This window comes from Mobula hypostoma, chromosome 1 (genome assembly GCF_963921235.1).
Source record: "Mobula hypostoma chromosome 1, sMobHyp1.1, whole genome shotgun sequence".
Lineage (NCBI taxonomy): Eukaryota > Metazoa > Chordata > Chondrichthyes > Myliobatiformes > Myliobatidae > Mobula > Mobula hypostoma.
The window spans coordinates 198,867,640-198,894,223 of NC_086097.1; the positions used below are offsets into that span (position 1 = coordinate 198,867,640).

General features: G+C 39.1%; 1 protein-coding gene across 1 annotated transcript in view; it reads right to left on the bottom strand.

Annotated features, from left to right (window-relative positions):
* Window positions 1–271: 271 nt before the first annotated feature.
* The window catches only part of rnf139 (ring finger protein 139), a 31,385-nt gene continuing 5,072 nt past the window's right edge, over window positions 272–26,584 (bottom strand). Inside the window, exon 2 of the mRNA XM_063062899.1 lies at window positions 272–2,432. Coding sequence (XP_062918969.1) covers window positions 604–2,432 — 1,829 coding nt within the window. The 3' untranslated portion in view covers window positions 272–603. The remainder of the gene's footprint in view (window positions 2,433–26,584) is intronic.

Here is a 26,584-nt window from a genome sequence, read left to right on the forward strand (position 1 = left end):
AAATCTATATTTCCACTTTCATACATATTTTGTACTGTTTTAATACTGATATGGCAAATGTTAATAACTTAAGTTCACATGGAAGGATGACCAGCTTATTGGCTATGTGCCAGCATTCCGAAATGCATCACTCATTACTGTAGAAAAAACTAATGATGCTTCCAATATCAAGTAGGCCCCTGAAAAAGCTGAAATTCATTACAGGAGTTACTTGTATATTCCTTGCATTAACTTATGCACTTTCTTGAAAACCAAATAATTAAGTCAAACATTTTATTTCATTTACAGTATACACAAATTTATGGTACACAAGAGGCCAGCAGTTTTTAAAGTAAACCATACAGCAGGTCATAATAAATAAGTTGGCTGAAACCATTACTTGCCATAACCAGAGTCTTTTCAAACCTGTTGTGCTTTGTCCATTCAGCACTCCAGTGATAAGTGGAATGTAATTTTTCACTTCCTAAACCCTTCTGATCACTGGTTTGTTGGGACTTTGAACAATCGCTTAAGCAAAAAAAGTCACTTTCTTTCCTGATGTTTGGTTGGCAGTTTTTTTTAAATATACATATAAATGTTTAAATACCTGTACAATCAGAAGCCTCACTCATCACTTGCATCTGTATCATCATCAAGATACTCATCCACCACCCCTACATTGGCATTCTGAGTTGCCCACTCCTCTTCATCATACTCGATGCTGTCATTGTCTTCATTGAGATCACTGTCAGCATCAACAGCAGCAGCTGCCACCACTAGGTGTTCCACCATTTGTTGTGGAACATTTCCATTATTATTGACAAATGCAATGCTATCACTTTGATTCTCCTCTATGTACACTCCTTGATGGCACATGGGACACGTATCCTGAATGTACAACCACTTGCGCAGGCAAAGCGCATGGAAATAATGATTGCAAGGTGTGATACGCGCTGAAGTGGTGAACTCCTGGTAGCAAATTGCACACACATCACCAATGTCATGCAAACTACTGCCTCTTACTTCTGGCAAAGAATTAATTTTCTTAACAGCAGTCCTCCGATTTATAAATGTTTTCCATCCATTCTTAGCTTGCAAATAAATGTTAAAGTAAGCATGTAAGCACATCATACAGGCACGAATTTTACTCCCAGATTCAAACATCATTGTGTAAGCTCCATTTCCAAACATTATAACTCCGAAAATGAATTCTATAACATTCCCCGTTGAACGAACATAGTAAATGTAATCATCTAGTTTTTCCCATAGCACATTGTAATATCCATCAATTATAAACAATGTATACACAGTGAGGGAAACAATTACTTTTAAGCACAATTCAACACAGAATGCTGTCACAGCAAACAACCAAGTATTCAATGTGTGGACCTGCCACAAGGTGCAGCTTAGTATAATTGGAAGAATGAAAAGGCTAATGGAGACCAAAAGAACAGGCAAGTGTCTTCTGAAGGAGGAAACATGGGAGGCACTAAGTGACATCAGCACAGGATCTGTCATTCCATGAATGAAATGCAGGATTGCAGTCAATAGAAGGCACATGTTTCGACTAAGGCGAACTAGTCTTTCTTCAGGTTCCAGTCCACTCAAACCTGTCTGTAGTGCCAAAATGAAAAATAGAACTGGAGCCACAAACCCCAATCGTTTATCTTCTTCCTCAGTAGACCCAATGAAAGCTAGGATTCCAAGTCCCAGATAGTGTGCTAATGATGAGATGACTGCACTCATACCAAGAACAGTCAATGTCGAATCACAACCACTTATTATTAGATTGCACAGCACTTCCCAACTGTCACTCCAGGAAATAAAATAACTTCTGTTTCCTGACTCACCTTGTGTTACTTTAACAACATAAACTAAAATGATGGCCTGTGCCATTAGCCGAGTCAACCAAAAAACTCTCAATACATCAGGGAATCGAATCCTCTTCCATGTGTCCTCCACAATAACTTGTAATCCATAGATACGATACATATGCCGTACCAGCAAATAAACATATCTTACTGTATAATAAAACCATTTTATATTAATTACAATGTAAAGTACAGTCTGTGCTGTTATATACATGCCTGAAAAGGCAACTAACAGATTCTGAAAGTCTTCTGGTAACTCCAAGGCCAGACCCAGTATAGGCAGTAGGAAATTTACCATAGTTAATGCAGAAAACATTGATGGAATGCAGAGTAACGCTGCATATCCAACACCAAATGTGAGCTGAACAGCAATAAGAGCCAACCACAATGTTGGACCATTGCGCGGCAACAGATGCATCCCAAACACTGCTGAGTAGTATGCGTTGTAGAAGTCTATGTGGCGAGTGGTGTAGTAGTTTACAAGGACAGAAGTTGTAGCAAGTAGAATAACACAGCCAAACATGTACAGTCTGAAGAGGGCTCTTTGGGATAAGATGAGAACAACACATGATGCGAGAAGACCTGAAAGACATTGAAAAACATTATTAACATAAATGGCTAAAATTTTAAATACAATTTCAAAACATTCACATGTAATCACTTATTTGATATACCCTTCACATTTGCAGCAGAAAAAACTAACAACAATGCTTCATCCAAACTATCTCTTTTTATTATCATTCAGTTACTTACCTGTTTAATCTTAAATGACAAACTTAATCAAGAAAAAGTATGTAAAGCTGAGGGACCTATAATCAAAGATTATAAAAGAAGCCAGAAAGGAACTTGAAGGGTATTAGGAAAGGTGGGCAGGGCCAAGAAAATTCCTTGGCAAATAGAATCGAGGAGAATCTCAAGTCATCCTATATGTACATCAACAGCAAGAGGATAACTAAGGAGAGAGTAGGACCACTCGAAGATACATTAGTTTGGACGTTGAGGATGTGGACAAGAACCTTAATTTGTAGTTTACATCAGTACAGTCGGCCCTCCTTATCTGCGAGTTCCGCACATGCAAATTCAACCAACTGAGAATCGGGTAAACCCAGAAGTTCTCTCTCCAGCACTCGTTCCAGCATTGTTCGCCTCGCGTCTTGTTCATTCGCTACTTTGTTTCTATAAAAAAATGGCTCCTAAAAAGCAATTACGTTGTCAAAGCAATTCCTCAAAGGCTAAGAGGGAGCATAAAATGCTAAGTCTCACCGAGATATTAGAAATATTAGATCTTTTGAAAAGTGGCATGTTGCATTCCGAAGTGGGCCATAAGATCAATAAGAATGAATCGAGCATTTGCACAATAAAGCAGAAAGAAGCTGAAATTCGTGGAAGTGTTGGTGCTAGGGATGGATGGCTATGTAAAGCGCTACAGCCTCAAGAATTTAAAGACACGGAAGAATCGGGATTAGCTGATGCCGAGGTGGCATTAGCGTTCCCCAGAAGAGCTACGATGGTTGTGTCTGTACTGAACATGTACAGACTTTTTCTTCTTGTCATTATTCCCTAAACAATACAGTATAACAACTATTTACATACCATTTACATTGTATTAGGTATTATAAGTCAGCGGAACAGAAACACTGCTGGCGGCGGGTCCTGTGCTGCTCTGGGTCCTAAAGTCCACCGGCACTGAGACAGGTTAAATAAGGGACTTGAGCATCCGGGGGGGGGGGGGGGGTCTCGGAACCAATCATGGATAAGGAGGGCTGACTGCATTTATCAACAACAACGTGAAGGATATATAAAAATAACCTGGATGAAACTGTATACGGGCGGGTTAGTAAGTTTGTAGAATCTGAAGCTGCAGAGGCGGAGGTGAGATCTGAAAGAGGTTTTAAAGAAGATTATGAGAGACATAGACAGAGTAGACAAACAGCAAGTCTTCCCCATGGTTTAAATATCTAATACCAGAGATTATGCGTTTAAGGTGACAAAGGAGATGGGAGGTGAAGTTTTAAAAAAAATTTTTTATATATAGAGTGGTAGATACCTGGGGAAATGCACTGCCTGGAGTGTGATACATTAGAGACAACCAGATACATCAGAGACTTTTAAGAAACACTTAGATAGGCACATTAATGTGAGGAATATGGAAAGATATGGACATTGTGTAGGCAGAGGGGATTAGCTCAGTTGGTCACATGATTACTAATTTAATTGGTTTGCTATAACATTGTGGGATGAAGGGCTTGCTCCCATGCTCGATGTTCTAATACAGTTGCTTCAGTTATTCCATAAAATAATGGCATGCGCTTTTGAACTATATTTTAGGGAAAAATTTCTCACAAATTCCTAATTGACTTTACAGATCAAACGCCAGGAGAACTACCGATCCAACATCTGCACTATCTGCACATACAAATTAGCCAGAAAAAGCAGCACACCTGAGGACTGGGAGAAATTCAGAGTCCAGCAGAGGAGGACAAAGGGCTTAATTAGGAAAGGGGAAAAAAGATTATGAGAGAAAACTGGCAGGGAACATAAAAACTGACTGTAAAAGCTTTTTATAGATATGTGAAAAGAAAAAGATTGGTTAAGACATTGGTTAGGTCCCTTACAGTCAGAAACAGGTGAATTGATCATGGGGAACAAGGACATGGCAGACTAACTGAATAACTACTTTGGTTCTGTCTTCACTAAAGAGGACATAAATAATCTTCTGGAAATAGTAGGGGACCGCGGGTCTAGTGTGATAGAGGAATTGAGGGAAATACATGTTAGTAGGGAAGTGGTGTTAGGTAAATTGAAGGGATTAAAGGCAGATAAATCCCCAGGGCCAGATGGTCTGCATGGCAGAGTGCTTAAGGAAGTAGCCCAAGAAATAGTGGATGCATTAGTGATAATTTTTCAAAACTCTTTAGATTCTGGACTAGTTCCTGAGGATTGGAGGGTGGCTAATATAACCCCACTTTTTAAAAAAGGAGGGAGAAAGAAACCAGGGAATTATAGACCAGTCAGCCTGACATCGGTGGTGTGGGAAAATGCTAGAGTCAGTTACCAAAGATGTGATAACAGCACATTTGGAAAGCGGTGAAATCATCAGACAAAGTCAGCATGGATTTGTGAACGGAAAATCACGTCTGACGAATCTCACAGAATTTTTTGAGGATGTAACTAGTAGAGTGGATAGGGGAGAACCAGTGGATGTGGTATATTTGGATTTTTAAAAGGCTTTTGACAAGGTCTCACACAGGAGATTAATGTGCAAACTTAAAGCACATGGTATTGGGGTTATGGTATTGATGTGGATAGAGAATTGGTTGGCAGACAGGAAGCAAAGAGTGGGAATAAATGGGACCTTTTCAGAATGGCAGGCAGTGACTAGTGGGGTACCACAAGGCTCAGTGCTGGGACCCCAGATGTTTACAATATATATTAATGACTTAGACGAGGGAATTAAATGCAGCATCTCCAAGTTTACGGATGACACGAAGCTGGGTGGAAGTGTTAGCTGTGAGGAGTATGCTAAGAGGATGCAGGGTGATTTGGATAGGTTAGGTGAGTGGGCAAATTCATGGCAGATGCAATTTAATGTGGATAAATGTGAGCTTATCCACTTTGGTGGTAAGAACAGGAAAACAGATTATTATCTGAATGGTGGCCGATTAAGAAAAGGGGAGGTGCAACGAGACCTGGGTGTCATTGTTCACCAGTCATTGAAAGTGAGCATGCAGGTACAGCAGGCGGTGAAAAAGGCGAATGGTATGCTGGCATTCATAGCAAGAGGATTCGAGTACAGGAGCAGGGAGGTTCTACTGTAGTTTTACAAGGCCTTGGTGAGACCACACCTGGAGTATTGTGTGCAGTTTTGGTCCCCTAGTCTGAGGAAAGACATTCTTGCCATAGAGGGAGTACAAAGAAGGTTCACCAGATTGATTCCTGGGATGGCAGGACTTTCATATGAAGAAAGACTGGATCAACTAGGCTTATACTCTCTGGAATTCAGAAGATTAAGGGGGGATCTTATTGAAACGTATAAAATTCTAAAGGGATTGGACAGGCTAGATGCAGGAAGATTGTTCCCGATGTTGGGGAAGTCCAGAACGAGGGGTCACAGTTTAAGGATAAAGGAGAAGCCTTTTAGGACCGAGATGATGAAAAACTTCTTCGCACAGAGAGTGGTGAATCTGTGGAATTCTCTGCCACAGGAAACAGTTGAGGCCAGTTCATTGGCTATATTTAAGAGGGAGTTAGATATGGCCTTTGTGGCTAAAGGGATCAGGGGGTATGGAGAGAAGGCAGGTACAGGGTTCTGAGTTGGATGATCAGCAATGATCATACTGAATGGTGGTGCAGGCTCGAAGGGCTGAATGGCCTACTCCTGCACCTATTTTCTATGTTTCTAATATTCTTATACCATAAAGACCATTACATGGCCATCTGTCGACCTAGGGAACAGCCTGTGCATATTTATTTCAGAACTATCCACCCCCAAAAGTGAACCTCAATGTTTCATGGCCTGATTAAAGTGTCAGAAATCCAGCCAGCCTCCAACTCCTGCCGCTGCATGTAAAGTGTTTGTATATTCTCCCCATGACCGAGTGGGTTTCCTCCCGGTACTCTGGTTTCCTCCCACTGTTCAAAGATGTACCAGTTGGTAGGTTAATTGGTCATTGTAAATTGTCCCTTGATAGGCTAGGGTTAAATCGGAGGTTGCTAGGCGGTGCAGCTTGAAGGGCCTATTCCACGCTGTATCTCAATAAACAAATAAAATCAAGGTGGTCACAGACTGGGAGAATGCACTCAATCTTTTTCCCAGGGTTGGGGAAATAAAGAACTGGAGGGCTTAGATTTAAAGTGAGTGGGGTAAGATTCAAAAGTAACTTGAGGGCAGTATTTGTTAAAACAGAGGGTGTTAAGTATGTGGAACTAGCTCCCACAGAAGTATTGAGGCAGGTTCAATAACACTCAGAAGATACTCGGACAGGTACATTGATAGAAAATGTTTAGAAAGTTATGAACCAACACTGACCGATGGGATTAACTTCGACAGGCATCTTGGTTCACTTAGACCAGCAGGGTTAAAGTGTTCTTTTCAGTGCTGCATGCTCTATTGTAATCTTCTAGATTCCTCACTTGACAGAATCAAGAAGAAAAAACAGCAAAGAAATGAGGCCATTATATTCTTTATACTTTTTAAAGAATTGTTGAGGAGCAGGGTAAGTGCTCAGCCCCACATCTACTGTTTCTAAGTACTTTTGCAAGTTCAAGTACTTGGTCAATTTTTCATAAAACAGACTACGGCAAGTTTTGTAGGACAGTACTAGTTCAGTAGCAGTTTTTTTTAATATAAAAAGAGCATTGAAATAAGAAATAGCCCCTTAAAATGGTACAAGGGGTTAGTTACTTCAACTACTGGAAAATTTATTCAAAACCAAATTGATCCACAGAATTTAATTTCCCAAATCTCTATTTAATCTGCTTCAAGGAAATAATTTGAAATTACCTTAGAACATTACCTGTAATCAAACCCAAGCATGAGAATACAAGCAAGTCAGACTCATGAGATAATATTTCATAACAAGCTTGAAGGAATTTTTAAGGGCATATTAAAATAGTTTTCGAAGCAGCACCAATAGAGCGCCTGCCACCAATGGATGCAAAATTAGTTGCGGAGCAAAATGCAGTCAAGGATTGTGTTAGTAAAAGTCGCTGAGTTGTAAAATTCTCCAATGCTTGGTCTGAGATTATTCAACCTCAAAGTTACAATGACAGGTCAATGGATGATATTCTTTCCACAAATGGAAGTAATTTGACTGAATTATTCACCATAAACAATCAAAACCCAAATGAAGTGGGGGTCTAAAGATAGAATTTATCACTGTTTTAAGCATGCCTTCTGGATTGCTGACTTAGAACCATGATATTAATGTGCAAAAGGGCACACAGAAACAAGAACGATCCTCATCACTATTATAGTATTCAATTTGAAGCAACCAACAAAATGTGGTCAGATTCAAATAATCCATTGAAAATCTACAGCAAGTATCACATGGAATTATACACCACATAGAGAAAGCCCCACTACAGAATGTCTTATTGAATGACTGGGCTTTGCATTGTTGAATCAGTATTCACAGAATTGTTATAGTAAATGAGGCTGCACTCAAATCCATAATGGTATTATGAAACAACAGTCCATTTGCAGTCCAGTTAGTTCACTGTTTTACAAATTATTTTCCTCGAGTTATTTATCAAGCTACTTCCTGAAAGCTACTACATCTACCACTTCCACTGTCAAGACCCTAGATACACAGGTGCATAAAAGTTACTCACATTTTTAATTCTTTTACCAGTCACTGCCAATTTACACCCCCTAGTCCTCATTCTGAAGACTATAAGCAGCTTTTTGATTTTTGACAGAAGGATTGAGCCAGTCTTCAGAGGATCAGAGGTGGAAAGGGTTTGTTGTTGTTCTGTCGTTAAGTCGAGTCTGACTCTTCATGACCTCACGGACCATTGGGCTTTCATGTTAAGATACGGAAATAGGTTGCCAGGCCTTTCTTCTGCGCAGATACTGCTGCTGCCCAGGTTGGGACCTGGCTGGGTTTGAATTCGTGACCATCTGTCTTGAAGTCCAGTGCCGATGCCACTACACCACTGGGTTAGCAACTTCAAATTCCGAGATGTTATCATTTCGGAGGACCTGTCCTGGGCCCAGCATATAAGTGCAATTAGGAAGAAAGTACGGCAACACTTCTACTTCTTTGGGAGTTTGCAGAAATTCCACATGACACCTAAAACTTTGACAAACATCTACAGAGTATAATGGAGAGAACATTGACTGGTTGCATCACAGCTCAGTATGGAAACACCAATGCCCTTGAACGGAAAATCCTACAAAAAGCAGCGGATATGGCCCAGTCCATCACAGGTAAAACCCTCCTAACCATTCAACATATCTACATAAAATGCTGCCGCAAGAAAGCAGCATCCATCACTAGATACCTTCATCATGCTCTCTTCTCACAGCTGCCATCAGGAAAGTGGTACAAGAGCCTCAGGACTCACACAACCAGTTTCAGGAACAGTTACTACCCCTCAATCATCAGGCTCTTGAACAAAAGGGGATAACTTCATTCAATTTTACTTGCACCATCACTGAAATGTCATTACAACCTATGGTCTTACTTTCAAGAACCCTTCATCTGATGTTCTTCACATTTATTGTTTGTTTATTTATTATTATTACCACTTATTTTTGTATTTTCACAGTTTGCTGTCTTCTGCATTTTGATAGCCCTGGTTGGGCAGACTTTCATTGATTATGGTTATTATTCTATAGACTTAATGAGTATGCTCACAAGAAAATGAATCTCAGGGTTCTATATGGTGACATGTGCTTGCTTTGAAAATAAAATTTTGAAAAGGAAAGGGCTCCCTCTACTCTGTCAATACCTTGGCTATTTTGATTAGCTGAATCATATCCCATTACTGCCTTTGCTTACAGGAGATGTGTTTAATCTGTTTCCCTGCATATTAAAAGTTCATTCATAAGAATGCTCTGCTATTCAATGGGATCATCACTAATCTGGCTTTTCTCGAGTCCACTTTCTCAACCTTTCCCTGTTACTCAATTTCCTTAATTAGAATTTTGGACTTCTGTTTTTATAAATAGCTCTCTTCTGCATCAATTCCACAGCCTTTGCATCTTTCCCAAATTGTGTGGACTCCAGTAAAACTTTAATAATCTAGCATCCAATGGCTTGGAAATTATGGAGCTGCAACTGGCTCACCCAGAGTGTGTACAGGTAAGTACAAAAGCAGGATGAGAGCTAGAGCCAGAATGTGGTTGATTTGCACCCAGTTAAGGTCTGGAGTGTTTGTAGATTCTCAATTCCCTTTAAACATACCAGGAAAAGATAGTTCTAACAAAAATAAAAAAAAAGTAAATGCTGAAAATTTGAAAAAAAAATAGAAAACACTGGAAGAAACCCAGCAGGTTAGGCACTCTGAAAAGAAAAACAGAGTTAATGTTTCAAGTCAGAGAACCTTTGTATCAAGGTAGTTGGGATTGTACAGGATCCAGAAATGAAGAAATACTGGGAAATCAGAGGAATGTGATTTAGACAGAAGCCAGTCAGCCCAACATTGTCACATTAAAATGAGTAAATTGGTACTACAATATCACCAACTGTAGTTTTCTCTGTTTTCCCACTGTTTCTATGATGCTTTGTCATGATTTGGCGTACTATTTTTCCCCATTATAGTAACAAATTTAATACAAGTAAAAAGCTCTAAAAATCTCTTTACCCCAATTTGTTGTACCATTTGCCTTAAACAGACGGAATGAATGGAAATGCCTTCCATCTAAATACCGGAAAAACTATGGACTTTCCTTTGTTAATAATCTTCCAATTCCATACTCTTTCAATTTTGACAAAAATATCATTTGCTGGCTGGGTGTAATGCTTTCTACGATTTATGCTCAACTACAGAGGCATGCAAAAGTTTGGGCACTCCAGCCAAATTTCTGTTACTGTGAATAGTTAAGTGAGTAGAAGATGAACTAATCTCCAAAAGTCATAAAGTTAAAGATGAAACATTCTTTTCAACACTTTAAGCAAGATTAGTGTATTAGTTTTGTTTTGCACAATCGTAGAGTGAAAAAAAAAGGAAAGGAGCACCATGCAAAGGTTTGGGCACCCCAAGAGATTTGAGCTCTCAGATAACTTTTACCAAGGTCTCAAACCTTAATTAGCTTGTTAGGGCTATGGCTTTTTCACAGTCATCATTAGGAAAGGCCAGGTGATGCAAATTTCAAAGCTTTATAAATACCCTGACTCCTCAAACCTTGTCCCAACAATTAGCAGCCATGGGCTCCTCTAAGCAGCTGCTTAGCACTCTGAAAATTAAAATAAATGATGCCCACAAAGCAGGAGAAGGCTATAAGAAGATAGCAAAGCGTTTTCAGGTAGCCGTATCCTCAGTTCATAATGTAATTAAGAAATGGCAGTTAGCAGGAACGGTGGAGGTCAACTTGAGGTCTGGAAGACCAAGAAAACTTTCCGAGAGAACTGCTTGTAGGATTGCTAGGAAGGCAAATCAAAACACCCGCTTGACTGCAAAAGACCTTCAGGAAGATGCAGCAGACTCTGGAGTGGTGGTGCACTGTTCTACTGTGCAGCAACACCTGCACAAATATGGCCTTCATGGAAGAGTTATCAGATGAAAACCTTTCCTGCGTCCTCACCACAAAATTCAGCGTCAGAAGTTTGCAAAGGAACATCTAAACAAGCCTGATGCATTTTGGAAACAAGTCCTGTGGACTGATGAAGTTAAAATAGAACTTTTTGGCTGCAATGAGCAAAGGTATGTTTGGAGAAAAAAGGGTGCAGGACTTCATGAAAAGAACACCTCTCCAACTGTTAAGCATTGGGATGGATCAATCATGCTTTGGGCTTGTGTTGCAGCCAGTGGCACGGGGAACATTTCATTGGTAGAGGGAAGAATGAACTCATTCTTCAAATACCAGCAAATTCTGGAAACAAACATCACACCGTCTGTAAAAAAGCTGAAGATGAAAGGAGGATGGCTTCTACAACAGGATAATGATCCCAAACACACCTCAAAATCCACAATGGACTACCTCAAGAGGCGCAAGCTGAAGGTTTTGCCATGGTCCTCACAATTCCCCGACCTAAACATCATCGAAAATCTGTGGGTAGACCTCAAAAGAGCAGTGTATGCAAGACGGCCTAAGAATCTCACAGAACTAGAAGCCTTTTGCAGGGAAGAATGGACGAAAATCCCCCAAATCCCCCAAACAAGAATTGAAAGACTCTTAGGTAGCTACAGAAAGCATTTATAGGCTGTGATACTTGCCAAAGGGGGTGTTACTAAGTACTGACCATGCAGGGTGCCCAAACTTTTGCTTCAGGCCTTTTCATTTTCTGTTATTTTGAAACTGTAAAAGATGGAAATAAAAAAGTAATCTTGCTTAAAATATTAAGGAAATGTGTCATCTTGAACTTTATGCCTTTTGGAAATCAGGTCATCTTTTACTTGCTTAGCTATTCACAATAACAGAAATTTTGACCGGGGTGCCCAAACTTTTGCATGCCACTGTATTCCCACTCTAAAGTTCTGAGATGCAACAGGACTTGGGAGTCCTTGTACAGGATACCCTTAAGGTTAACCTCCAGGTTGAGTTAGTGGTGAAGAAGGCGAATGCAATGTTGGCATTCATTTCTAGAGGAATAGAGTATAGGCGCAGGGATGTGATGTTGTGGCTCTATAAGGCGCTGGTGAGACCTCACTTGGAGTACTGTGGGCAGTTTTGCTCTCCTTATTTAAGAAAGGATGTGCTGACGTTGGAGAGGGTACAGAGAAGATTCACTAGAATGATTCAAGGAATGAGAGGGTTAACATATGAGGAACGTTTGTCCGCTCTTCGACTGTATTCCTTGGAGTTTAGAAGAATGAGGGGAGACCTCACAGAAACATTTCGAATGTTGAAAGGCATGGACAGAGTGGATGTGGCAAAGTTGTTTCCCATGATGGGAGAGAGGGCATGACCTAAGGATTGAAGGGCGCCCATTCAGAACAGAAATGCGAAGAAACTTTTTTAGTCAGAGGGTGGTGAATCTATGGAATTTGTTGCCATGGGCAGCAGTGGAGGCCAAGTCATTGGGTGTATTTAAGGCAGAGATTGATAGGTATCTGAGTAGCCAGGGCATCAAAGGTTATGGTGAGAAGGCGGGGGAGTGGGACTAAATGGGAGAATGGATCAGCTCACAATAAAATGGCAGAGCAGACTCGATGGGCCGAATGGCCGACTTCTGCTCCTTTGTCTTATGGTCTAAACCATTCTGCCTTTGTTCACCCACCAGCCCCCCAACTTATGTTTCTCAAAATGTACCTCTTAAAACTTAGTCACTTCTTCTACTGGCTCCTTCAATTTAAAGATAATCTACTAAATGAGATAACTATATAATTATATAATATATATTGCACTTGAAAGGTTGCCAATCTGGAAAATTAATCTCTTTTTTAAAATCTCTCCACAGTTGTTGAACATAGTACCTGCTAAGACGTCATAGCAAGAAACGTCAGCAATTCCCAAATGCATTAGGGCTTTAAAATACATTATGTATTGGTTCTCCTGTTCCAATGCAACATTCAAAATTGCTGATGTCATCACTGTCATCCACCAAATCAAAAGTGATGACGAATCAGCATATGGAAGGGAGACTGAAAGTCTGGCTGAGAGATGCCACAACAACAACCTATGATCAATGTCAGCAAACCAAGGAACCAGAGGTCCATGAGCCAGTCCTCATCAGAGGATCAGAGATGGAGAGGGGCAGCAACCTTAAATTCCTCAATGTTATTATTTCAGAAAACAAGTGCAATTACGAAGAGAGAACTGCAGCACCTTTACTTCATTGGAATTCCGTGAATATTTGGCATGACATCTAAAACTTTGACAAACTTCTATAAATATACGGTGGAGAGTATATTGACTGGCTGCATCATAGTCTGGTATGGAAACACCAATGCCCTTGAACAGAAAATCCTGCAAGAAGTAGTGGATATGTCTTAGTCCATCATGGGCAAAGCTCACCCTACCACTGAGCACATCTACATGGAATGTTGTTGCAGGAAAGCAGCATCGATCATTGAGGACCCCCACCACCCAGTCATGCCCTCTTCTCACTGCTGCCATCAGGAAGGCAGCACAGGAGCCTCAGGACTCAAACCACCAAGTTCAGAAACAGTTACCACCCTTCAACCATCAGGCTCTTGAACCAAAGAGGATAACTTCATTCAACTTTACTTGCCCCATCACTGAAATATTCCTACAACCCATGGACCTACTTTCAAGCTCATCATATTCTCGATATTTATTGCTTATTTATTATTTTTTTCTTTTTGTATTTATACAGTTTGCTGCCTTTCACACAGTGGTTGAATACCCACGTTGCTCAGTCTTGTGTTAATTTTATTATGGTTATTTTATTATGGATTTATTAAGTACACCCACAAAAAATGAATCTTAGGGTTGGATATGGTGACAAATATATACTTTAATAATAAATTTATTTTGAATTTTATTCCATGCAGAGATGTCCGGACTTACATTTGACAGAATGGAAGTGATCACAAATTTCTCGAAGTAGTAGAAGGAAGAAGGTATACAACGGAAAATAAACAGTATACTTTCTAGGAAATGGTTCGTTCTTCATATTAAAATGCTGCATGTCAAATTATATTAATTACTTTCTAAGGAAGTGCTAATTAAGTGATATCTCATTCCATAAGCCCCCAAGAGAAAAATTGGAAGAAATGAGCTCCCCCACCCCCAGTTTAAAAATAATTGACAGAACCAAACATGATATTTACAGTATTAGACAACTAAATATTTATCATAGTGAGTACATTTTGGTGCAAAGCCACTTCCATTCCCAAGTGATCCTAGCATAAAAACCAAGGTTGACAGCAGAAGAGCAAAAGTATTCAACAAGCATTGTAGAACGGCTAAGAGGAGCTTCTTAGACCTTTGAAGACCTCTGCTACTTGAACTAATAGATACTTGTTTGAGAGTGCTGACATGCAGTTCCAGAATATCTACACTTCATTCTGGTCTACTTCATCAAACCCAACATCTTTTATCTATCTGAATGTTTTCAGGAATTTACCAAACTGAAAAATCTTCATAGGAGTCAAACAAACATTCTGGCTACAATTCCCCAAGAAACCCTTCACTGATGTAACTTTATAAGGGTTATATCACCCCATGAGAATTATGTGTTCAGCAGATATGCTCTTCGAAATTTTTTGAATGGCTAAACTATTATTTAGAAAGCGCTGAAAGCTGCAGTAAAATCCTGGTTTATGAGTCGTAATGATGAAGGGAAGTTACGCGGGCAAAAAATATTCAATGGATGTTGTCGCTGCATTCTTGATGTTGACTAGGTGTCCAGAAACATTGGTCCTAATGAGCAAGGCCCTATTGTTCAAGTTTTTCTTCGTACTATGTTGTTTAAAGAAAGGACGTGATACGATTTTGGAAGAGTACTATTGTCCAGGTTTCTTTTAAGATCACTTGAAGATTGGTCTCCAACTACCCCAGTTTCTCAGTGTATAAATTTGCAGTCACCCCTCAGCATTGTCTCTAAGCCTAAGGGAAGACATTGACACCTGAAGCAACTTACCCGTATGTGAAAAAGTATTGTATTTGATAATAACCCTGCATCATCTAGAGTTTCATTAACTGGTTGTATAGAAGAGAATTTCTGTTGCTATTTATCAACACTTGCTGTATCTCCCAAAATAAAGATATGCTGCAAACTGCACTCTTCATGAAATAGTTATTCACCCATGAATGGCTTGAATGTATTAGCACTAAGATTCATCAATCCTCATGGTATTTTTCCCCCCAAGTCTTACCTGTTCCCAGGTCAATGTCAAATGCAGCATTATGGTCTTCCAACTACATGTTTATCCCTTTTTCTCTTCACTATAACATCTCTGTCTTTACAACACACAAAACATCTCCAAGAATAATAAGCAATCTAGTTCCAAACAGAAATAATTCCACCAACAGTCCACACACAAAAGCTGGAGGCACACACTGAGTAAGGCTGCATCTATGGAGGGAAATGAACAGTCAACACTTTTCATTGAAAAGCTTTATCTGGAACAGGAAAAGGGGAGATTGCCAGTATGAAAAGGTGAGAAGTGTGGAGCAAAAGCCAGTGGATGATGGGTGACTCTGTGAGGATGAGAGGAGAATGGTGCAAAAAGCTGGTAGGTGCTAGATGGAAGTGTCAAAGGGCAGTGGACCACGGAATAAAGGACAAAAGGTGGGAGGTGAACCAGTAGGAGGAATGTGTACATGATGGGAAGACTGAGAAGGTGGAGAAGATTCTGAGTGATTCAGGAGATTACCTGAAGTTAAGAGAATTGGATGTTCATACCATCATATTGGAGAATACCAAGATAGAGTATGATATGCTGTTCCTCTAATCTGCACCTGGACTTTATTTGGCATGGAGGTGACTGTGGACAAACATGTTTGCATGGAAATGGAAAGTGAAATTAAAATGGCTGGCCACTGGGAGATCCCAGCTGGTACAGCGAAGGTGCTCAATGAAGCAGTCCCCAATCTACATTGAATCTCACCAATGTCTCTATTAACAGTCAAGAGGCTTCTCATGTCATTAGACTCTGCAACTGTTTTGTTGACACAGCTGCAAATGGGATTTTAAATGCTACTTATTGCAAATATTGGTATAATCTCACTGTCACTTAACATTAAGGATTATTTGTGATAGCACAGAAAGCTTCATTAATTAAGAACATTCACCATGAGGAATGAATTATTTCATTAAAGCAAAAAAAAATCAGAGTAATCCTATCTAAGTGATTAAACCTAACTGCTTCTCCTCTGGATAGTCTGAGAGCAATTTCAGATTTGCTCAAAGTGAAGGAAATCCACTTGCACAACCTGTCTGATCATGCACATCTCCCCACCCTCTCTCAAATGTAGCTGGAGGGGGGGACAGGAAAACAAAGAAACTCAAGTCAGCTCCTCCACCTGACTCTGATGCAGGCTGCTCTAAGCAACATAACCTTCAGTTTAAAATGGAAAATTCAAGCAGGCTACAAAGTTTCAGAAAGAAAATGAAATCAACCATAGAAACAACAGTACAAACATTTGAAGTATCACATTCAGTGCTCGTTACTGAACCAATACAACGTCCAGAATACTAGGTCAGAGGTTGAAAATCTGAAGTTGCCAATGGCAAGTTCAGAAAATTTAAAAATAGGGATGTAAATAGTAAAGTTATTATAAATAAACTTCTGAAACTGCTCTAAAGTTGACTGTTTGTCCCTCAGACACGGAAGCTCATGTAATTAATTCTCAACTCCCAAGTTACTCAACTGAGTGAAATTATGAATCAAAGTAGAGAAGATCACAAGGGCCTCAGGAGAATGAATTTTCATCAGCGTTTGTAAGAGCAGAAACAAATAAGTCATAGCCTTGATAGTAATACCAAATAGGTTTATTTTTAAAAAAAAAATAACTTTAAAAGAAAGTGTCTTAAGGAAAATGTTCCAAATCAGAAAGGACCTATTAGCAAACCAAATTAGATATAATAGGAGGGATTTCAATCAGATGCAGCTTAAAGAGAAATTAAATGGTGACAAGACAGGCTTGTTAATTTGTTAGCCAAAGTCTCCAAATTAAAACATCAATGCTACAGCATTTCTCTCAAAAATAAAAATTCTCTCTCTCAACAGCAGGAGCAGTACAGACGGTACCAAAAGACACTAAAATGAAGATAGCTTCACACAGGAATTTCTGTAAGCAATGCTGCAATCAGGGATTATGTTCAATTAAGTATATGGAATGTTCTGCAAGCTGCTACTTTATTGCTCTATGTGGCCAATTTTAAAAGCATGTACATGCAGAGAATTATGGAGAAATGTTAATGCTTTTTTGACTTAAGTTTTTTTTAAAAACCAGAAAAAACTAATCGTTCTGAACAATAACTGAAATAAAACCAATGAGCCAAACAGTCAAACCCTTAATCACACAATTAAGCTTTCATTGAACTGTTCTGACTTTTGCTTTATATTTCTAGCCTTAATCACTAATTGGTTCACTATCTCCTTTGAGTTCATGTGTAACTCCGCATCACTTTGCTACTGAAGACAGTTGAATCTGTAAAGCTAAATTTCAACGTCTTTCCTCTTTGAAATAAACTCCAGTCATTTGAACATTTCCTCAATGTGCTGAGTTTGAAAGGGGTAAAGCTGATAATGGGGTTGCAATTTCATCCTAGGTGTTCTAAATCTAAACCTATACCAAATATTGTCAATTTCATCTATATCGCTATCAACATTTTCAAATTCCAAGGAATGAATGAAGTCCGAAGCTTTAGTTTTCTGCACTTTCCTTAGACTTACTATGAGGATTCACCTACTTAACTAGGGCTTCAATTTTTCTAGTTTTTATTTGCATAGGGGTGTGTCTTCAGTTTTTATATTGTTCAGTGAAATCATGTTTAAGACCATAAGAGTAAGACATAGGAGCAGAATTGGGCCATTTGGCTTATTGACTCTGCTTCACCATTCCATCACGGATGGATTTATTATCCCTTTCAATTCCATTCTTCAGGCGTATCCCTGTAACCTTTGACACCCTGACTGATCAAGAACCTATCAATCTCTGCTTGAAATATACCCAACGAATTGACTTCCACAGCAGCTGTGGCAGTGAATTCCAAAGATTTCCCACTCTCTGACTAAAGAAATTCCTCCTCATCGCTGTTCTAAGGGCATCATCCTATTCTGAGGCTGTGCCCTCTGGTCCTAGACTCTCAGTTATAGGAAACATTCACTGCTCTATGTAGGCCTTTCAGTATACGATAGGTTTCAATGAGAACGCCCTCCCCCGCCATTCTTGTAAACTCCAGCAAGTATAGGCCCAGAACCAAACACCCCTTGTACATTAGCCTTCTCATTCCCAGAATCATTCTGGTGAACTTCCTCTGGACCTACTCCAATGCCAACACATCCGTTCTTAGAAAAGGGGTCCAAAACTGCTCACAATGCTCTAAATGTAGTCTGACTAATGCCTTATAAAGCTTCAGCATTGCATCCTAGCTTACATATTCTAGTCCTCCTGAAAATAATGCTAACATTGCATTTTTTTTCCCTTAGCACCAACTCAACCTTCAAGGCAATCATTAGGAAATCTTGTACAAGGACTCCCAAGTCCCTTACACCCCAGATTCCTGAATTTTCTCCATAGAAAAATTGTCTTCGTCTATTTTTTTTCTACCAAAGTACACTTCCCTGCACTTTTTGCCCATTCTCCTAATTGTCTCAGTCCTTTTAGAGACTCCCTGCTTCTTCAACACTACCTGCCCCTGCACCTATCTTCGTATCATCTGTCAGCCTGGCGACAAAGTAATCAACTCCATTATCCAAATCACTGACATAAACATGAAAATGTCCCAACAGCAACCCCCATGGAACACACTTTGGAGGCCAGCAGCCAACCAGGAAAGGCACACTTTATTTCCACTCTTTGTCTCCTGCCAGTCAGCCAATCTTCTATCCACACTGGTATCTTTTCTGTAATCCATGGGCTCATATTGTAAGCAGAAACTACTCAGGGGTGCTTTACAAGCCCTTACCAGTTCAAAGCAACTGTTATTACTGCCAATGATTTTACATGCATTTAAAAACAAAAGCATGTGCAGGCTTAACTAAATCTTTTCCTAATGCCAAAGTAATGCAATTCTCAATGATATTGTTGGAATACAGATTGAAAGCTCTCAATGCTTAAGAGCTGCTTGACTTACCCATTTTGGCACCTCAGAAGACAAAGTATACATATTAAAATCTGTCTGAAGGCATGCATTGCTTGCAATGCTTTCCCCATTAAGTTCCTAAAAATGCATCATATATCTCAAATAAAATATACTCAAAATTACACTATTCGCATTCTTATGATAGTAATCCATCATGAATATTAAAATATAGATAAGTTACCTTAAATGTCTCTTCAATGAACTGTGAAATATACAAAAGTAGGTTCAGAATGTGCAAACTTAAATGAAGACTGAACCCAGCAGGCCAAGACACCACCAGAATGCAGGTGGTCTTGACTGAACATCTTAGGGTAGGACAGTAGCGCAGCTGGTAGAGTGGCTACCTCAGAGCAAAACAACCTGGTTCAAACCTGGTTATAACATGAATAAAAAACAATCATGGCTAGAGAATTGGCTTATTAGTAGGAGACAATGAGTGGGAATAAAAGGATCCTTTGGTTGGCTGCCAGTGAGTAGTAGTGTTCTGCAGGGGTCGGTGTTTGAAATGCTTCTTTTAAATGCTGTATATCAATGATTTAGATGCTGGAATAGATGGTTTTTTAGCCAAGTTTGCAGATGATATCAAGATTAGTAGAGGGGTAGGTAGTATTGAGGAAACAGGAAGGCTGCAGAAAGAATCAGACAGATTAGGAGAATAGGCAAGAGAGTGGCCAATGAAATACAATGTTGGAAAATGCATGGTCACACACTTTCGTAGAAGAAATAAATGTGCAGACTATTTTCTAAATGGGGAGAAAATCCAAAAATCTGAGATGCAAAGGGACTTGAGAGTCCTTGTGCAGAACAACCTGAAGGTTACCTTGCAGGTAGAGTCAGTAGTGAAGAAGGCAAGTGCAATGTTAGCATTCATTTCAGGAATACAAAAGCAGGGATGTGATGCTGAGGCTTTACAAGGCACTGGTGAGGCCTCACCTTGAGTACTGTGAACAGTTTTGGGCTCCTCATCTAAGATGTACTGGCATTGGAGCAGGATCAGAGGAGGTTAACAAGGATGATTCTGGGAATGAAAGGGTTATCATATGAGGAACGTTTGATAGCTTTGAGTTTGTACTCACTACAATTTAGAAGGATGGGGGAGAAGAGAATCTCATTGAATCTTTCGAATGTTGAAGATGCAAGATTTTTTAAGGAATTTGAACTTTCCAAAATTAACACCCGAAGAACATTTAAAGTTAGAAACACCTATTACGGATGAAGAAATAATGGGTGCTATTTCTTCAATGAATTCTGGCAAATCACATGGCCCAGACTGCTATACAGCACAATGTTTAAAGTTTTTTTCTTCTATTCTTTCTCCCCAGTTGTACAGAGTTTTTAGAGATGCAATTATTACAGGTAAACTACCACAATCATTTTATGGAGCCTCTATTTCCTTAATTTTAAAAAAGGATCCTACTGAATGTGCATCATATAGACCGATATCCTTATTGAATGTTGATTCAAAAATTTTTTCTAAAATATTAGCATCTAGGTTAGAAAAGGTATTACCTTAAATTATTTCTGCGGATCAAACTGGATTTATTAAAAATTGTTATTCATCTTTTAATATTAGGAGATTAATAAATATTATTTATACTCCTTCACTGAGAACTCCAGAATGTGTTATTTCATTAGATGCTGAGAAAACTTTTGACAGAGTTGAATGGCCATATTTACTTACTACTCTTGAGAAGTTTAATTTTAGCTCGATATTTATATTCTGGATTAAATTGATACCCCTTTAGCTTCGGTTTTGACTAATAATCAAAGATCTCCCATTTTTCGATTATTTCGTGGCACTACGCAGGGTTGTCCTTTAAGTCCTTTATTATTTGATATTGCTTTAGAACCTTTAGCAATTGCAATTCGAGATTCACCAAATATTTTTGGTATTACTCGTGGGAAAGAGATACTTAAGTTATCATTATATGCAGATGATTTACTATTATATATTTCTGACCCAGAAAAATCCATTCCTGCAACTTTATCCTTGTTGGATAAGTTTAGTAAATTTTCTGGTTATAAACTGAATCTTAATGAGAGTGAACTTTTTCCGTTAAATATGATGGTTCCAAACTATAAACGTTTACCATCTAGTTACCGATCAATTTACTTATTTAGGAGTTAAAATTACTAAGAAGCACAAGGATTTATTTAAGGTTAATTTTTTTTACCCTTACTTGATCAGATTAAAGGTTTGATTACTAAATGGTCACCAATGTTTTTGTCATTAATTGGTCAGATCAACGCTGTTAAGATGATTATTTTACCTAAGTTTCTATATTTATTTCAAGCACTGCCAATTTTTATTCCGAAATCTGTTTTTGATAATGTTGATTCAAAAATTTCCTCATACATATGGCAGAATAAAAATCCTAGACTAGGTAAAAGACATTAACAGAAGCCCAAAAAGGAGGGTGGCTTAGCATTGCCAAATCTTAGATTCTACTATTGGGCGATTAATATTTCTTATTTAAAATTTTGGACATGGAATTGGGACACAGTTTCAAGTCCTCAATGGGTTAATCTTGAATGTAATTCTGTTTCAGGATTTTCATTGGGTTCTATTTTAGGGGCCCCACTTCCTTTTGATGTTTCTAAATTGGACAAATAAATGGATAACCCAATAGTTAAATATACTCTTCAAATATGGTTTCAGTTTCAAAAATATTTTGGACTGAATCAATTTATTTTAACTAGCCCTATTATATCCAACTTTCTTTTTCAACCCTCTTTTTTGGATCAAGCATACCTGGTCTGGAAAACAAAAGGTACAATATGTTTTTCCAATTTATTCTTAGATAATTATTTTATATCTTTTGAACAACTATCTAATAAATATAACTTACCTAGATCACATTTTGTTAAGATATTTACAGATTAGAAATGTTTTAAATACTGTTCTTACTACCTTTCCAATTTCATATTCTACTGATACAATGCAAAAAATTTTGGCTTTAAACCTTTTTCAGTAAGGTTCAATAGCAATTATTTATAATACGATAAGGAAAATAAATCCAGAAGTTTCCAATACAATTAAGAATGACTGGGAAAGAGAACTTAAGCTTACCTTACCTATTGAGAAATGGCAGAAAAAAAATTCCAACTACTTAACTCTTCCTCTATTTGTGCTAAACATGCGTTGATACATTTTAAAGTTGTACATAGGGCTTATATGTCTAAGGATAAATTAACTCGTTATTACTCTCATATAAACCATGTATGTGATAGATGTCATTCTGAGATAGCCTCATTAACTCATGTTTTGGTCTTGCCCTTTATTAAAGAAATATTGGGACGATATTTTTGATATTATTTCAACTGTCTTCAATATTGATTTACAACCTCATCCTATTTCTGCCATCTTTGGTTTACCAATGATAGAAAAACATCATTTGACCTCTTCAGCTTGTCGGATGATTGCTTTTGTTACTCTAATGGCTAGAAGATCTATACTATTGAATTGGAAAGAGATTAGTCCTCCAACTACATTTCATTGGTTTCCTCAAACTATATCTTGTTTAAATCTAGAAAAAATTAGAAGTGTCATTTATGACCCATCTATTAAATATGATGAGACTTGGAGACCGTTTATTCAATATTTCCAAATGATGTAATTTGACCCTTGCCAAATCTATTTTGTGATTTTAATATATGGGGAAAGGAGCGGAAGTGGCGGCGCTATTGGTTCTGAGGTATCATAATACAGGTGTCCCCCGCTTTTTGAACGTTCGCTTTACGAAACCTCACTGTTACGAAAGACCTACATTAGAACCCTATTTTCGCTTTCAGAAAGTGTTTTCACTGTTACGAAGAAAGGCAGCACACGATAAAAAATCAGCGCGCAATAAAAGGCAGTGCGCGCCCCGAGCAGCTGCTCTCCCCCGGATTCGGAACGGCATTGCTTTAACACGTTGCATTGAGCAGCCATTAGCAAGATGAGTTCTAAGGTGTCAGAAAAGCCTGAAAGAGTAAGGGTGTTACACTTAGCGTAAAACTAGACATAATTAAGCATTTTGATTGCGGTGAACGAAGCAAGGACAAAGTGAGTTTGGCTTGTGAAAGCAAACGAAGATGATGTTGCAGAGGTTTTGGCATCCCATGACCAAGAACTGATAGATGAAGAGCTGATGCAATTGGAAGAGGAAAGGATAACAATCGAAACCGAATGCAACCGAACGCAGAAAGTGAAGCAACTGCTTGAGATTTTCGCTGCAATGATAAAGTACAACTTTAATTTTGAAAGGGTATGTAGGTTTAGGGGATATTTACAGGATGGTTTGAGTGCTTACAAACAACTGTCTGACAGAAAAATGCGCGAGGCTCAGCAGTCAAGCAAGCCTTCCACATCAGCCAAAGCAGACGACGTACCTCGACCTTTGACATCGAGGCGGGCAGTCATAGGAGAAGATGAGCTGCCTGCTCTGATCGACGATAAGATGACACCCCCGTGTCCCACCACCCCAACACCCGGGCCCCGGACATATACTGTATCGATTTGCAAAGAACGCAGTGGTAACCGGGAGGCACACAGCACACCTTTAAGAAAAAAGCCGAAATAAACATGCTAATTAATTAGGCGCCGTCTAGCATGTAATTGTTGGCCCAGATCAGAGGCGATGCAATCGACAATTGCCTCTGATCTGCGCCGACATTTACGTGCCGGGTAGCACCTAATTAATTAGCATGTTTATTTCGGCTTTTTTCTTAAAGATGTGCTGTGTGCCTCCCGGCTACCGCTGCGTTCTTCGCGGCAATGTATCGGGTCGGCGGTCCGGAGGATGGGGGCCACTGCACCACCCAGCCTGCGACGACTCAGTCTAACACACCATCATCAGTGTGCTCGGTGCTGTTTTCCCAATTCCGGTAAGTGATACTACACTGTACATACATTATTTCTACTTTATATAGGCTGTGTATTTTTACGTGTTATTTGGTAGATTTGGCAACTTCATAGTTTAAAGGTTACTGGAGAGCGCGCTTATGCCAACAGCGCTTGCGTGAGATTTTCGCTACGGAGATCTGTGCAGGCAATCGTTGTAGAGAAGTATTTCTACTTTATATAGGCTGTGTATTTATCATATCATTCCTGTTTTTACTACATGTTACTGTTATTTTAGGTTTTATGTATTACTTGGCATGATTTGGTAGGTTATTTTTGGGTCTGCGAACGCTCACAAATTTTTCCCATATAAATAAATGGTAATTGCTTCTTCACTTTACTACATTCCGGCTTACGAGCCGTTTCATAGGAACGCTCTACCTTCGGATGGCGGGGGAAACCTGGAGCCCTTTCTTTTCTTTTTCTTTTCCTTAGTTTTCTTTTAGTTTGGGTATATTAGTTTTTTTTAGGGGATATATTTTTTTTCTTTTCTGTTTTTTTAATGATATTTTTGTATTTTATGTATACTCTTTATGTATTTTACTGTTAATCTGTGTGATTTTGGGAGGTTTACTATGTGTTACCTGCCTGTATACTTTTACAATAATAATTATTAATTAATACAATCCCAATTGCGCTGTACTTATTTTTTGTAATATGTATGATGTTGAAACTAATAAACAGATTGAAAAAGAAAGAAAGAATGTTGAAAGGCCTAGACTGAGTAGATGTCGAAAGGATGTTTCACATGGTGGGGAAGTCTAGGACAAGAGGTCACAGCCTCAGGCTAGAGCAGAGAAGTTTCTTTAGCCGAAGGGTAGTAAATTTGTGGAATTTATTACCGTGGCGCTGTGGAATCCAGGTCGTTGGGTATATTTAAGGCAGAGGTTTTTGAGTGGACGCAGCATCAAGGGTTATGGGGAGAAGGTCAAGGAGGGGAAAAACAGATCAACCATGATTGAATGGTGCAGCAGACTCAGTGCTCCTATGTCTTATGGTCTAGCCCCAGCCTTTGGTATGACTGGATTTTGCATGTTTTTCTGGTGACTGTGAGGTGCTCCTCTGGGTGTTCCAGTTTCCACCTAAATTTCTATGGGTCGGCAGATTAAATAGCCATTGTTATTGCCTCGATGTGTAGATAGATAGTAGAACCTGGGGAAGGACAACAGATGGGAATATGAGAATAAAATGGATTTGGGTAGGATCACTAAATAAAAATCTGTACTTGATGGTCAGCACAAACTCAGAGGCTGGAAGGTCTGTTTCTATGGATCTCACTCAATGAAAATATAAACATGTTTATCCATTAAGGTTTTTGAAAGTGATTTTACAATAACATCTAGAATGCCATGAAAAATAATTCAGCCCCCAACCCTTTGCTGACATAAATGTCTACATAACCAGGGCTTTTGATCAATTTAACAGGAGTTTCTATTTGTGAATCACATGCTCCCTTTTTCACAACAGAGCCCCCAAAACATGAAAAATTGCAAAGCATGAAAACTAAAAATTAAAAAACTGAAATGTCAGCAGTTCAAAAGTAGTCATCCCCCTTTGCTCAGTACTTAGTTGAACCACCTGTCATAGCTATTACAGCCAGTAGTCTTTTTGAATAAGTCTATATTAGCTGTGCACAATGTGATGGAGTAAGATTTGCCTATTCCTCCTTGCAAAATTGCTCAAGCTGTGCCAGGAGTTGGGAAGTGGTGGTGGACAGCAATCTTGAGGTCTTGCTGTAAGGTCAAAACTCTGACTGGGCCAATCAAGGATATCAATTTTCTTCATGTGAAACCACTCCATGGTTTCTCTGGCAGTGTGCTTTGGGTCGTTGTCCTGCTGAAAGACAAACTTCCACCCCAAGTTTAAGCTTTATGACAGAAGCTAGCAGGTTTTTATCCAGGATCTCTCTGTATTTAGCAGCATTCATCTTTCCATCAATCCTGACTAGACTGCCAGAGACTGGTGCTGAAAAGCTTCTCCAAACATGATGCTACCATCACTATACTTTGCAGTAGGGATGGTGGAACCTGACTGATGCGCGACATTAGATTTACGCCACATGTACCACTCAGTGTTGAGGCCAAAATGTTCCACTTTAGTCTCTTCCAACCACAAGGCCTTCTTCCACATCTTTACAGTATCTTCTAAGTAACGCTTTGCAAAAATCAGCCAAGGACTTTTTTTTAAGCCAAGCCTTCTTCCTTGCCACTTTTTCATAAATACCCTTTTAGTAAGTCATGTGGAGCCATTAAGTTCCGGCTGCAACTGGAGATGATGCCTGCAGTTCACTCCTGACTGTTGGCATCACGGTAGCCTCTCTTATAAGTGTCATTCTTCTTCAGTGAATGAGTTTAGAGGGGGGGCCTGACCAATGCAACGAGGCTGTGGTTTCATATTTTTCCCCACAAAGGACTGCACAGCTCCGAGGCATGTTCAGTGTCTTTGAGATGGTCTGAAACCCTTCC